Raw genomic sequence first — 15,662 nt, 5'->3', positions numbered from 1 at the left:
ATGTACTTCAACTAAATCTTCATTAAGGAAGACATTTTTGACATCCATTTGGTATATAAGCCATTTTCTAACAGATGCTACATCTCTTAAGGTCCTAATGGTGGTCATCCTAGCAACTAGAGCAAATGTTTCTTTATAATCAATGCCATATTCTTGAAAATATCCAATTAGTTTTATATATCTCAAGAGTATCATCACTCTTGGTTTTCACCTTATATACCCACCTACAACCTATAGGTTTCTTCAATGTTGTAAGTATCATACGGTATCGTTGTAATGAAACAAGGTACAATGAAACAATAGTGAAACAAACACAATGCCAACAAAGGGCTTTAATAAACTCACTTAAGGTTGGTCACTAATGGACTAAATACAATCTCAAAAGAGATAAAAATATCAAACAGTACAAGAGACATACAAGCCTATAAGATGGGAAAAACTATAAAGAAAACCCTCAAATGCTTCTAAGAGCATTGTAGAATAACAAGGGAGTGAGGTTCTATTTATAGAGCCTCACTCCAGCACATGGGAGGCAGTCCGACTCTTTGGACTGCCTTCCAACAGTCATTATTATGATTGTTGGGTGGCAGTCTAGTTGGACGGCCACCCAACAATCATATTTTGATTGTTGTGCCTAACAATCATAATATGGCTGTTGGGCAGTTTATTTATTACAATGCTAAATTACACTTCAATCCTAGTGGACTGTACTGTATAATAAAAGACAAAAATACCCTTATCGGGTATTTGAATACAATTTTATTTTTAACACTCCCCCTCAAACTTATGGGGAAATCACCGAAAGTTTGCTAAGAAACAAAAATTAAGGGAGTGGAAGAGCTTTGGTGAAGAAGCCTACAATCTGAAATTCGGACTGGACATATGACAATGTAATAGTCCCCTTCAAATATTCTTCGCGAACATAGTGACAATCCATCTCAATGCGTTTTGTTCGCTCGTGAAATATGTGATTGCTTGCTATATAGATGACACTTTTATTATCACAACATAGCTTTGAAGGTTCTGACACATCAACACCCATATCGGAAAGTAGTGCTCTCATCCACAACTTCAGTGGTTGTGGTAGCCATTGTCCTGTACTCAACTTCCGTAGAGGATAAAGATACTTTCTGTTGTTTTTTTTTGCATCGCCAAGAAATGAGAGAATCACTTAAAAACACACAAAAGCCAGTAGTTGAGTGTCGGTTATTGGGATCTCCTCCCCAGTCAGAATCAGTGTAAGAAATAGGACTTAAGGATGGGGAAGAAGATAAGAATAGTCCTTTAGATATAGTTTTCTTGATGTATCGAACTATTCTTAATACTGCACTCATGTGGACGGTTGTGGGCGCATGTTGAAATTGACTTGCAGAATGTATGACATGCGCAATATCTGACCTTGTAATGGACGGGTACATCAATGATCCAATAAGTTGTCGATAAGGGGTTGGATCATCTAATAATACTCCATCTTCAACTTGCATTTTCACATTTATTACTTCAGGAGTATCAACATATTTTGTGTCAGTGATTCCTGAACGCTCAACAATATCGGCTGCAAACTTGATTTGAGATAAAATATATCCTTTTGGTGAGTAGGCTACTTCAATTCCTAAAAGGTATCTTAAAAAACCAAGATCAATCGTATCAAAGGATCTATGTCACAGGGATTCGGATAGCAGGGTGCCACACCTGCGTCGACGTGACTCGACGCGGGTGCGGCACTGGGTGCGGGTGCGGTCAACGCACCCAGGGTCATTTCGGTCTATTTTTGTTTGGATTTTTTTTTTTAAATTGCCCTACGAAATGAGCTGCAGAATTAAATTTTTTTTTCTGCTGACAGCTGCTTGCTGCAGCTGCTCTTGTTTTATAAAGGTGCACTTGTGTCCACAACATCTGACGAGCTTTGTTGGCATCCCATGCTATTCCTGCCTCCAAACAATTAATTCACAACGTTGAAAAACATACTGTTAACTTGGAAATGATGATCCTTCTTCCTCAAAAATTAAAACCAAAATTCAAGAGCCTTTTAAAGTCTTTATGCTTCAACCAACCAGATCTTTTTTCGTCAAGGATTTTCTCTCTCCATAATAAATGATAATGGTGGTGGTAGAGCCTTGGTGGCTATTAGTATTCACTTTTTTCATGACGAGATGGGTGCTCTAGCCGTAGCCTTGTGTAGACCTCTCTTTTCCACATGTCAAATCTAATAAATTTCTTTTAGCTGTCATCAATGTGCAACTATATATAAAATGAAATTTGAAGAACCCTAGGCAGTGGCCCCGTAGGCCTATTGAAGACTCTCTCTCCAAAAAACCACGTCAAACATTTCGCTTATATTTTTTTTCGTGAAGACCAGGGAATTTCAGACATGATTGAATCATGACAGTCAGTGGAACGCAGCAGGCTGGGTCGATCAGATTGCCAATCCTTTCGGTTCATCAATTTTGTCCCGTTGAGCTAAAGTACACAACAAGCATAACGTGGGTAACAAGTCTTCAAACAAACACACCAACAAAAAAAACTGAACCCCGACCCGCGCCAGGGGAACCCCCGACCCCCTTCTATATATATATTTTACATTTTTGCCCCTGCCGGACCCCCGCACCTGGTTTTTTTGGATGTGCTGAATCCCCGCACCCGCAACCGCACCCGCACCCATGTGACGTAGCAAAGGATTTTTTAAGCAAAATTTTAATATCTTCAATTTCCTTTTGATCATTACCTGTGATGATCATATCATCAACATACAAAAAAAGAATGATCAATGAGGTACCTGCAGATCTCACAAAAAGAGCAGTGTCAGTGTAACAAGATTTAAATCCAATTTTTAATATCATATCACTAAACCAATCATACCTTGCTTTAGGGGCTTGTTTAAGCCCGTATAGGGCTTTTTGAAGACGAAGGACCATGCCTTTTTCAATAGACAGACCAGGGGGAGGGGAGGATCCATGTATACTTCTTCATTTAAGTTTCCATTCAAGAATGCATTTTTAACATCTAACTGATATATCGGCCATTTTCGAATAGATGCTATAGCAACTAGAGTTCTAACTGTAGTCATACGAGCTACTGGGGCAAATGTCTCTTCATAATCTATACCATACTCTTGAGAATATCCTTTTGCAACACGTCTTGCTTTATATCTCTCAAGAGACCCGTCACTTTTTGTTTTAATTTTAAACACCCATCTACACCCTATTGTCTTCTTTCCGATAGAAAGAGGTTGAATTGCTCAAGTGTGAGCCTTATGTAATGCATCTAATTCAATTTTCATGGCTTCAACCCATTCGTTTATATTTTTTGCCTCGTTATAGTTGGATGATTCATGATAGGAATGAATGGCTAGAAGACATGCCCTGTAGTTTGGTAAGAAGGATTCATATGAGGCAAACCTACTTTGAGGCCTATGTGTTCGTTCTGACCTTCTACCACTAGTTTCTTCAGTATTTGTTAGTTGATTATATCTCTCAAGGGCACATGAATGCTCTCCAGTATTTTGTCTAGAGTATTGAAGAAGATCTTGAGATGGTTCGCTACTTGAGTCATTAATAGACTCGAAGGTTTCAATATCATTACTAATGCCTTTATTGGGTAACAAATCAAATAAGAAAGCATACTCGGATTCTTCCTTAGGAACTTTAAAATCAAATCCATTGTCATTTTCCAGAAAGGTAACATTTCTAGAAACATAGAGTTTATCATTTGTTTTATCATAACATCGATATCCTTTTTTATTATCAACATAACCAAGAACGACACATTTTATGGCTTTAGGAGATAGTTTGCTATATTTTTCAAGAAGCACAAAGCATTTACAACCAAATACCCTTTGCCTTTTTAAATCAGGAGAAATTTTAAAGAGTTTTCAATAGGAGACTTGTTTTCCAAAGTTTAGGAAGGCATTCTATTTATTAGATAGACTGTGGTTAGGGCAGCTTCAACCCAAAATTGCTTTGGAATTTCTTTTGAAATAAGTAGGGTTCTAGTAGTTTCAATGATATGACTATGTTTTCTTTTAGAAATCCCATTTTGCTGAGGTGTCTTAGGGCATGATTTTTAATGCACAATTCCATGATTTTTTAGATATAATTGAAATTCATTTGAAAGAAACTCTCCCCAAGAGTCTGAGCGGAAGACTTTAATATTTGTTTTAAATTGATTTTTAACTAGATTATGAAAGTTTTTAAAACATGAAAAAACTTCGGATTTGAGTTTTAGAAAGTAAATCCAAGTATGTCTACTAAAATCATCTATAAATGTAACATAGTACGAATAACCACCTTTTGACATAACATGAGCGGGACCCCACACATCCGAATGCACTAATTCAAAAATTGTATGTGTCACAGAGGTTCTAGACCCAAAAGGTTTCATTTGCATTTTTCCAAGTATACAATCTTCACATACAAAATTTTTATCTTTACAAAATTTTTCCAAAAATGAAAAAGAGATAATTTAGTTATACTTGGGTGTCCTAATCTTTTATGCCAAAGATCTATATTTAATGTTTTTGACATGATTAGAAAACAAGTATTTTGGTAAACACAGGAAATTCATGTAGTAAAGGTCTCCTCGTCTATGGCCTTGCCCAATCAACTTCTACGACTGTAGATCCTGCACCCAACATGCCTTAGATGAGAAGAATACTTTACAACCATAGTCAACAATTTAAGAGACCGAAAAAAGATTTAAATCCAGTTTGGGAATGACTCTCACTTTTGGAACAAATTTTTTTTTTTTGAAATATCATCAAAGTTTCCTAAGCTTTTGACTTTTAAAGAGGTACCATCGGCAGTTGACACACATGGAAAATATGATTTAGTGCAATCAGATAATAGAGACTCATTATGAGTCATGTGGAAAGAAGCACCCAAGTCTAGAATCCAAGAGGTCTTACCTGGAGGAGACGAGGAAGAGACGACAGCCTCAGATGTAGAAGGTGTAGCCTTGAGAAGTTGTGAGATGACTTCTGCTATTTGAGCAAGATTTAATTCATTGAAGTTGCCCCATTTTCTTGATTCTTGAGGTTCTTCACTTAAGGCGGTCACCTTTTTAAATTTGGGACATTCCGGTCTTATATGTCCGGGTTCTTTACAATGATGACAAATAATTTTTCCTTTGTATCCTCCTCCATTGTGTCCTTCCCATTGAACTTCTTCTCAAAGTGAGGTGGTTTATATGTTTTCACAAAATTTCTGGGTCTTGCCATAGCAAGGACCTCATCATTAGACTTGTGCATTCCAAGTCTTGTCTCTTCTTGACAAATTTGAGCAAGGGCCTCACTTATAGAAGGAGAAGTGGTCCTATGAAGTAAGGAAGATCTTACTTGCTCAAATTCCGATCGAAGGCCATAAAGGAAGGAGAAAAGATTTTCTCTTTCGATTTGGGTTCTTCTCGTATCAATAGCCGAACCTTCCCATTTTGGTTCCAACATGGCTAATTCATCTCAAATAGGAGATAAAATACCATAAAAATCTCTTACACTTTTATCTTCTTGTTTTGAATTACGTACCTTGTCTTGAAGATAATAAAGTCTAGCCATATCCTTTTGCATAAAGGTACTTCTTAGAAAGCTCTATGCGTCACATGCTTTCTTGAATTTGATGATATTGGTGGCGATCTTGAACTCCATGGTATTCATAAACCATGAGAGTATTTGTGCATTGCTTGCCTCCCAATCTTCCAATTTATTTTGGTATTCTTCCAAGGCTTTTTCTTTTTCTTCTTCGGACAAGGCTTTGACTTGATCTCCTTCTATTCTATTCAATTTGAGTTGTGGTTCACTAGTAGAACCACTAACAAACCCCATAAATTTTTTTCTTTGGTATGATTCTCCATAGCTGTCGCCCACATCAAGTAGTTGTTTTTATTGTGTTTGTAGGTGATGACGGTGGCAGACTCTCTTTCTTCCATAATTAATACTTGTGTTTACAATAGAGGAGATAGGGAATGATCAATGATCGAAGAACACTTCCTTCACGAGATTCTCCTTCTTTCAAGAGCCTAGCTCTGATATCATGTAATGAAACAAGGTATAATGAAACAATAGTGAAACAAACATAATGCCAACAAAGGGCTTGTATGCCTCTTGTGCTGTTTGATATTTTTATCTCTTTTGAGATTGTAGTTGGTCCATTAGTGACCAACTACAAATGCTTCTAAGAGCATTGTAGAATAACAAGGGAGAGAGGCTCTGTTTATAGAGCCTCACTCCAGCACATGGGAGGCAGTCCAACTCTTTGGACTGCCTTCCAACAGTCATAATAATGACTGTTGGGTGGCAGTCCAACGTCGGACTGCCTCCCAACAGTCATATTTTGATTGTTGTGCCCAACAATCATACTTTGACTGTTGTGCCCAACAATCATAATATGATTATTGGGCAGTTTATTTATTACAATGCTAAATTATATTTCAGTCCCTAGTTGACTGTACTATATAATAAAAGGCAAAAATACCCTTATCGGGTATTTGAATACAATTTTATTTTTAACAATTGTACGATACACTTTAAAAGGGCCAAGACCTTTTTTTTTTACTTTGGGTTTTAAAGACCTTCAAAGGGCCGATTTCTCCATCTGTGTAGAGGCCATTAGAGTGAAACCCACACACCCATAAGAGACTTGAGAGCGTTTGGGGTATGATTCTTGCGCAAGTAGGAGGCTTTTGTTGTTTTTTCGTGTAAGAGTCCATTTTCACCCAATTTTCGCTGAAGAAGGTGAAATAAGGTGAAAAATTCTCGTTCTTTGCTTCATTTGTGTATGATTGAAGTTGAAGGATGGTAAATTCATTTCTTTTTTGATGTTTTTAGAAGATATTACTTTACTTTTAGTGTTTTACCCTTAATCCAATTTTTTGTACATTTAGAATTCAAAATTTGTCCCTAAGTTTGTTATTGAGCATTGTTTTACGTCATTGTAGTGATTAGACTTAGTAATCCGTGCTTTAGGAGGTCGATGGAGGTCTTGGAGGATGCGTATCAAAGGATCCTGCATTGAAATATCGTACATAAGTTGGCTTGGAGATGCGTTTGAAAGGAATAGTGAAATGTAACTTTTGTTGTTTTGTAATGCATAGAGCATTATATGGATTTAAATGTCATATTGTGAGGCATAGTAACTCCACCGTGAAATTGTGTACATATCTTATTCCTTTTGATATTCGTGTTTAACTTCTTACTAGTCTTGTAGAAGATAAAAGGCACGAGTATATGCAACATTTGTGGGAGAGAAATTGTGTGGTCTCTAATTCAAAAGATGAAGATGACCCATTATCCTCTTAAGCCACTGAACTATTCAATAAACAAAGGAAATCATTGAGCTGAAGATGACTTTTATATATAGACTTGTTTTTTAACTCTATGTTTATTTAAATGTATTGTGCTGTTAAATGTTAAATGTTTTGTGCAATGCGTCCTGTTAAATGTTTAATGACATATCTATGTTTATTTAATCTTATTATATAAATATATTGTGTTTATGTGTTCTGTGATTTTGTTTTTGTTTTTTTTCTTCAATTTTTAGTGAAATTTATGATTTTTTACGATATGCTATGCTACGATATGTATCTTACTTTGGGCTCGACCAATACGGGTTACAATACGCTACTTACCACCTTGGGTTTCTTGCCCTGTTTAAATTCTTGAAATGTCCAAGTATTGACTTTTTCTAAAGCTTCTAACTCTACCTTCATGGCTTCTTCCCACTCATAATGTTGTTTGGCTTGAGCATAGGTTGAAGGTTCTACAAATGATTGAATTAATACAATACAAGCCTTGTACTTGGATGAAAAAGATTTATAAGGCACAAACTTTTCTGGTAGTTTTGAGGTTCTAGATTACCTTGTTTGCACTTCAAATTGATTTCCAATATCAGAATATTTTTTCAGTGCACATGGATGCTTATGACACCTATGCCTAGAATATTACCAATAATTTTTGTCACTATGGGATTGCTCTTCACTAATCACATCTTTAAAGTCATTGCTATTATCAACATCAAAATCATTAGTTTCATACTACGAAATTAAATCTAACAAGAAGGAATACTCAGTTATTTAGAACTTTCAAAATGAAAGAAACTTTCTCTTTCTAAGAAGGATATATTTCTTGAAACATATAATTTTTTACTTTTAAAATTAAAGCACTTTTAACCTTTTTGGTTATCTGCATAACCCAAAAAGGCACAAAGGATGACACAATAAGAAAGTTTGTCATTCTTGTTAGTAAAAGCAAAACATTTGCACCAAAAAACTCATTCTAGAATAATCAGGAACTAACTTAAAGAGTTTTTCAACTGGTGTCGTATTTTGCAAGAATATGACATTCTGTTGATGAGGTTCACAATGATTAAAGCATCTTCAACCCAAAAATCTTTTGGTACTTGGTTTGCTATAAGTATGGTTCTTGTGGTTTCCATAATGCGCTTGTGTTTTCTTTCTGCCAAACCAGGTTGTTGTGGTGTGTGAGAATAATATCTTTGATGTGTGGTGCCATGCAAATCAAGAGAATTCTTAAATTCTTTTGATAGAAATTCTCTCCTTGAATCAATTTGAAAGATAGAAATATCATTTGTATACTTATTTTCGATCAAATGGTAAAATATTTGAAAATGTAAGAAAACTTCAGATTTATGTCAAAGGAAGTAGGTCTAAATATACCTAGAAAAATTGTCAACAAAAATTATATAATATGCATATCCACCCTTTGATATAACTGGTGTTGGATCACAAACATCTGAATGTAGTATGTACTAACTCAAGCGGTCTATAAGAAATAAGAGTTCTCTCTTGAAATGATAATCTCTTTATTTTACCAAGAATATAATTTTTATAAGTAAAATTTTTAGAATTACTAATCTTTTTTTAAACTGGGACAATATTAAAATTTATATACATTAGGATGACCAAGTCTTTTGTGCCAAAATTCCAAATCCAATTTCTAAATATTACAACAAAAGATATTCTTGGGTATTTCAAAAAAAATCATGTAGTAGAAACCTCCTTCTTTATAGCCTTTCCCAGTCAACTTCCCTATGAGACATTAAATCCATGATTGGGTATGTGAGAGAGGGGTAAAAGGTTTAAATTTAATTTAATAATATATCTAAGTAGAGACATTACATCCATGATTGGGAATGTTGGGCTGCCAAGAGACATCATATTCAAAAAATGAGTGTAGCTGAGATGCGTATACTTAGATGGATGTGTGAAAATACAATAAAAAATAAGATTCGAAACGAGGAGATACGTAAGAAGGTAGGCGTTGCATCCATTGAAAATAAGATGAGAGAGAATCATTTACGGTGGTTTGGACATATTCGGCGAAGGCCTAATGATGCTCCAGTTAGAAGGATGGAGAAATGGGAAAATATATTAGTTAAAAGAGGTCGGGGTAGGCCTAAGAAGACTTGAATGAAGATGATAGGAAAGGATATGAATGCTTTGAACCTCACCGAGGACATGTCATTGGATAGAAATGATTGGAGGAGAAGGATTCATGTGGAAGACCCAGAATGATTTTCTTTTTTGGTTCATATCGCTGACCCCAATTGTTTTGGGATGAAGGCGTAGTTGTTGTTGTTGAAATATATTTTTTGGAGTTTTGAAAATTACTTTTGAAATTTCTTATTCCTTTTATCTCAAAAGATGTACTATCAACAATAAAAACATTTGACACATTTGAGTTAGTATGACATTAAGACAAAATGTCAATATTGGGGGTCATATGGAAAGATGCACTTGGAGAATGATGAGAATGCGACTCCAGTTGAGGATGATATCTCTTTGAGAAGTGGTTGAAGTGCCTCCATCAATCGAGCCAAAGACATATTTACATTGGATGAGTCTTGTGGGTTACTAATGTTGGACTCTTGAGGTGAACCAATCAAAGCCACATTCTTCTCATCTCCTTTTTAGTTTTGGACATTGGGGCTTAATGTGTCATAGTTCATGGCAATATTGACAAATGATTTTTCTCTGGTTGTCATTACTCATTGCCTTGTCTCCCAAAATGAAGCGGCTTGTAAGTACGTGTGTAATTTCTTGGACTAGAGACTGTTAGAACCGAATAATCTTTATTCTTTGTAGTACACCTTTTTAACCTATTTTCCTCCACATTTAACTCAATAGAGACAATGATAGAAGAAAATTTCTCTATGAAGGGGGGCCGATTTAGTGGTCTCAAATTCGGTTATCAAACCATTTATAATTGATAGAAATGTTTACCATCAACTTGTTTTTGGTAGAGCTCAATATCTTCGGGACAATGCCACTTTGGTTCAAGAGCCAACTCTTCCCAAAGCTTTCCCTAATGCTTTTGTTGCCTCGGGTCATAGTTCGAAATTTGTCTTGCAAGTTGCACACATGTGCAATATTCTTAAGGGAATGCATATTTTTGAGGTATTCTCAAGCCTTATTTAGCATGCTCGAATTTTACAAGACTAGAACATTTTTTAATATTGACACTATTAATAAGCCAAGATGTAATCTTAGCATGTTCCATTCTCCACTCTTTTCATTTTTCTCATAGTTGGCTATGTTCTTAGTTTTGTCTCCATCCGAAAGAGGCACTTCTCGTGCACTTTATTAAGAACTAGTTTAGGCTTTGGATCAGATCCATCCACTAATCTCCACATCACTTTTCTCCCAATATGGTGCTTCATAAATGAAAACCACATTACATAGTTTGTATCGTTAAATTCAATGGGCATGATGATAACACTTTCTTTGTCATCCATTCTTACAAAGGGTAAGAGAGATAGAGAGAAGAAGAGAGAAATTGATGAGATGAGAAAGAGAGATGGATGTAAAGAGCGAGAGCACAAGCACTACACCACAAACTTTGAGTAGGATCATCGAGCACCCGAGCCAAAGAACCAAGTCAATCTTCAAATGCACGATCACACAAACACTTGAATGTGAATCAATGAGCATGTAATGAATCAAGGGACTTCAATCACGAACAAAGTGTCCACCAAAAATCAAAATAGCAAGCACACAAGTGGCCACTAAGGGCACATTCACAATACCCATAAAGGGCGCATACAAAGAAGGCTTACAAATGTAAACAATATTATTTTATTAATATCTCAAATATGCAAGAATCATAACATGAATGAGGCAGTTCACTCAAAGAGGCTCAAAAGAGTCGTTGGAGCTATATATATTATATACATTATATTATATACAATTTAACAATTCTAAATGTCTGTGCCCTATAATATACGCTAAAATATTTGGCTTCATTTTTTTTTATATTGGTACCAGAATTATTTGAGAATGATGAAACCTTATTATCCTGTGTGATACCTTAGAATAAATGTTTATGGTGGTCTTGATAACTGCTAAGATTTGTTGTTATTTCTTTTGTTTAAAACATTCTTGGAATTTAAGTTTTAGTAGAATTAAGAGAAAATAATCTGAGGTACAATCTCAGTGATGATATCCTAATAACTGAGGGTAGTTTTTGATGTGAAATTTATCTAGTAATGTTTACGTGGTGACTTTTGTGCAGGTCTTGCTGATTACACGATTTCTTCAGCATCAACATCATAAGGGCCGACCTGGAAACCGTGTAAGCATAAACATCATAATCACAGAAACAAATAAAAATTGAATCTTTCTTTTGACTTGTCTGACATTTCTTACTGAGGGATGAACTCCTGTTTTACAATTTGAATTTTGAATGCTGGATACGTGGTCATTCAATTTTGTTAATTCATCAGCAGGTGCTTAAATTACCAAGAATCTGAATGTTTCCCATAGTATTATTCTCATTCATGCTTTTGCATTGTAAATAGATGTGATTGGTAGATGCCTAGGTGTTAATGATAATAGTGAAAAAAGTTTTACTAGTTCAATCTCCTTTATAAAGGATAACTCTTCCATGAAAAATCATAGCAGTCGTTTATGCATAACTTTTAGCTTTGACTGGTAAGGCAATCTGGTGTTCAATTTTAGTTGATTTTACATAGATATGCACTCATAGAATCACATATGCACACACCTTCATGGGTTTCAATCTTGTGATGTCCCATCAACTTGGTGACATTCACAAATCACAAGTTGCCCCTACCGGATGAAGGGAGCCCTTGTGGCCAGGACCACAAATCAAGTTGATTGACCTATAGATACTATTTAAAAGGAACATGAGGATTGAATGGTTGTGTTTGTAAATTTGAAATACCATGGCCTTGTTTGGATGTGTTTATTTTTATTATTTTGATATAGTAAATGAAAACAACATTTGCAAATAATTATAAACAGAAGTAGAAAAATAAATACATTGTTTGAATCATGGCCTGTTTAAAACAGTTTTGCTCTTGTGTGAATCATGCTCTCTATGCTTGGTCTTTTTTTTTATACCAATGTTGTCAGTGGCTGCCCGGTCAGCCAAGTGGTTGGGTAGATTAGGGAAGAAGGGGAGGAGCAGACGACCAGTTTGTTGTGTGGGAAGAGGTGGAACAGGAGAGAAGAGGGATGGGACCAGGATCAGAGTGGTCAGAGAAGGGAAGGACAAGATCAAAGGAACAGAAAGAAGGGGAAGAGGGGATCCCAACTAGAAATGATAGAAGTAGAAAAAAAGCAGCTCCCCCTTATTTTAGGAGGTATATTTCTATTTATTTTTATTAGAATTTTAAAGGCATGACTTAAACATCCAAACAAGCTTTTAAATGTTTAAAAATAAATTGATAAACTCTACGCATCGTTAGCCTAGAAAAACTATTTGCAGGTACAATCAAATGCTACCTAAAAAGCACCCTTGAGGTATAGTTATAAGCACCACAACAAGTTTCCTCTCAATTTTATTTTATTGGTAACATTTTTAGTTTCTTTAGAAAAAACAAGCACTGCGCCAGGTTACCCGTAAGGTGTTTGATGACGGTTAAGCTTCTTAATAGAAGGGGTCTATAAAATTCTTAGAAATAGAAAATGCCCTTTGTGGGGGTTTTATATGCTCCAGGGGAGTCATTGTTTATGGTGTAGATAATAACAGCTCATATTAACATTATTTCTGGGCTGAGGGTGATGGCTAGATTGGTAAAGATACACTAAACCAATGTTTGTGGGTTTTGAACTTTTATTCCACCAAAGTTTATCTCTCATCTTGGCTATTGAAAAAAAAATACAAGCATCTTTGAGGTTACTACAACATCCATATTTTTTAAGCTAAACCAATTCTCCACGGCTGTCATAGTAATCTCTCCTAAGTAAATAAAAAAGAGAAAGTCACGATGTTTCAGCTGGAAACTAACACTGTTTTATCCTCCCCTTCTATTTGTAATGTAAAATAAAGTTTTTTGTTTTTTTTTTTTTTTCTGATGTTTGAACTTGGAGCCAGGGGCCGTGTCTTGTGAAGCAAGCTATGGACTTATGATATCTTATGAGTTCATCTGAATTTACTAGATGAACATGAATGACATGATAGAAATCATGGGTTTCTTCGTTCATCCACAAGCACGAACACAAAAACGTGGCTGCTGTGAAAATCCTTGATTAGGGTATTCGGTTGCTTGCCTTTCTCATTAAATATACACAGGTACAATAGTAGGGTCCGAAAATACCCATTACATGATATGTTAAAATTACAACATGCCATTAATGAGCATGCGTTTAAATAAAAAGAGAGCATTCGTTTAAGTAAAACGAATTGGGTCTGAGATCCTGACCCCGTCATGAATGACGTCTTTTCACCCTCCCTCAAGTTGTACATGGTTTTGAACCATGAACAATTTGCCTTTTAACGTCCAAAATCTGTCCTTGATAAGTCCTTTTGTAAACAAGTCAACAACTTGATCAACAATCTGTACGTATTCTGGTTCACTTTCCTTCTCCTCGACCTTCAGTCTTACAAAGTGTTGATCAATTTCAATATGTTTGGCACGACCGTGGTAGATAGGATTGAATGACATGTTGATAGCACTTTGATTGTCACACAAAAGAATGCTTTTGAAAATCAATTCTCCTACTTCTGTCAACAGGTGTCTGATCTATGTTACTTCGGCTGTGGCAGCTTCCATTGATCAATATTCAGCTTTTGTGCTCTACCTGGCTATGACCTTTTGTTTTCTATTGCTTCAGGAGACAAGATTTAGGTCAATAAAAACACAGTATCTTGAGACTGACCTACACTCATTTGGATCTCCTGCCCAATCTGCATCTGTGTAAGTAAGAAGTTCATGCATGAAATGGCCATGCATGCTCTTTCTTTACAGAAGACCATCTCCAATAGTTCCCTTCAAATATCGAAGAATGCGTTTAACAACTTCCATATGCCCAATATGCGGTTCATGCATGAACTGAGATACCTGATTGACAGAATAGACAATGTTAGGCCGAGTGAAGGTAAGATACTGAAGCATTCCTACTATCCTGCGATATCCTGTAGGATCCTCATATAAATCTCCATCTTGGGTACTGAGTTTTTGATGTACACTGGGTGTGCTTAGAGGCTTGCAATCTCTCGTACCTGCCTTGCTAAGAACATCAACAATATACTTATGTTGAGTAAGTGTCATGCCTTCAGGAGTCTTGTCAAGTTCTACTCCAAGAAAATATCGCAATTTACCAAGATCCTTCATCTTGAATCTATGGTTCAAAAGTTTTTTAACCTGTTCAATATGTTCATTAGAGTTACCTGTAATGATAATGTCATCAACATATATCAATAACAGGGTAACTATATATTTGCATTTGAATATGAAAAGAGAATGGTCAAGAAGAGACTGACTAAAGCCATATTTTTCTCCTCCAAGAGAAAAACTGTCAAACCAAGATCGAGATACCTGCTTCAGACCATATATAGTTCTCTTTAACCTGCACACATATTCTTTAGAGTTCCCTTCTGCATACCCAGTGGGTTGCTCCATGTATATGTTAAATTATGTATATATAAATATATATCTATACATATACTTATATATATATACATACGTATATATATAAGTATATATATAGATATATATTTATATAAGTATATATATATATATATATTTAATTCCTTTGTTTTTCTTGTACTCCAAAAACCCGATAGGGGTGTTTTGGTAAATCACCATGTAATCTTTTTCTTTTTTGTATTTTTCTTTTTCTTTTTTTCTTTTTTATTTTTCATATTGTAAAGACCACAAGGGGCCCCACTCATCTAGTCGTTGGGGCCCCAACGGTCATATTTATGATCGTTGGGGCTCCCAACGATTAGATGGGAGCCCCCTTGTGGTCCCTCCTCCTTAGCTTCCTCCTATAAATAGAGGCGGTTCTCCCTTGTATTGTTATGCGTTTTTTACCCTTCTTCACTCTTCAATAATATCAATCTTATGCCTTATAGGCATTTTACCCCTTAGTGGGTTACATTTGCACTTTTAGTGCTTGTGTTTTTGGCTCCTTTAAAGAGTCTGTTGTATTATTGGTGTTTCCGCTATTTTCATTACAATATACTTCTTCCTTCGGAGTTTCATGTAGAAACACATTTTTTACATCCAGTTGGCTGAGAGTCGACTGGGGCTCAACAATCAATGATAGTATGATGCGAATAGTACCCATTTTTACGACTGGACTAAAGGTCTCATCATAGTCTTGTCCTTGCTCCTGTGTGAATCCTTTGGCAACCAGTCTAGCCTTGTATCGCTCGATAGTACCAACTGACTTATACTTTATCTTAT

General features: G+C 35.7%; 1 protein-coding gene across 3 annotated transcripts in view; it reads left to right on the top strand.

Annotated features, from left to right (window-relative positions):
- LOC149819420 (uncharacterized) overlaps positions 1-15,662 on the top strand; it is a 64,551-nt gene that overhangs the window by 33,187 nt on the left and 15,702 nt on the right. For all 3 annotated transcript variants that reach the window (XM_089985988.1, XM_089985989.1, XM_089985990.1), the window contains one exon: positions 11,519-11,578. In XM_089985988.1, coding sequence (XP_089842114.1) covers positions 11,519-11,578 — 60 coding nt within the window. The remainder of the gene's footprint in view (positions 1-11,518; positions 11,579-15,662) is intronic.

This window comes from Nuphar pumila, chromosome 13 (genome assembly GCF_984573655.1).
Source record: "Nuphar pumila chromosome 13, dmNupPumi1.hap1.1, whole genome shotgun sequence".
NCBI classification, from domain to species: Eukaryota; Viridiplantae; Streptophyta; class Magnoliopsida; order Nymphaeales; family Nymphaeaceae; genus Nuphar; species Nuphar pumila.
This window is presented reverse-complemented; position numbering and strand designations above follow the sequence as displayed.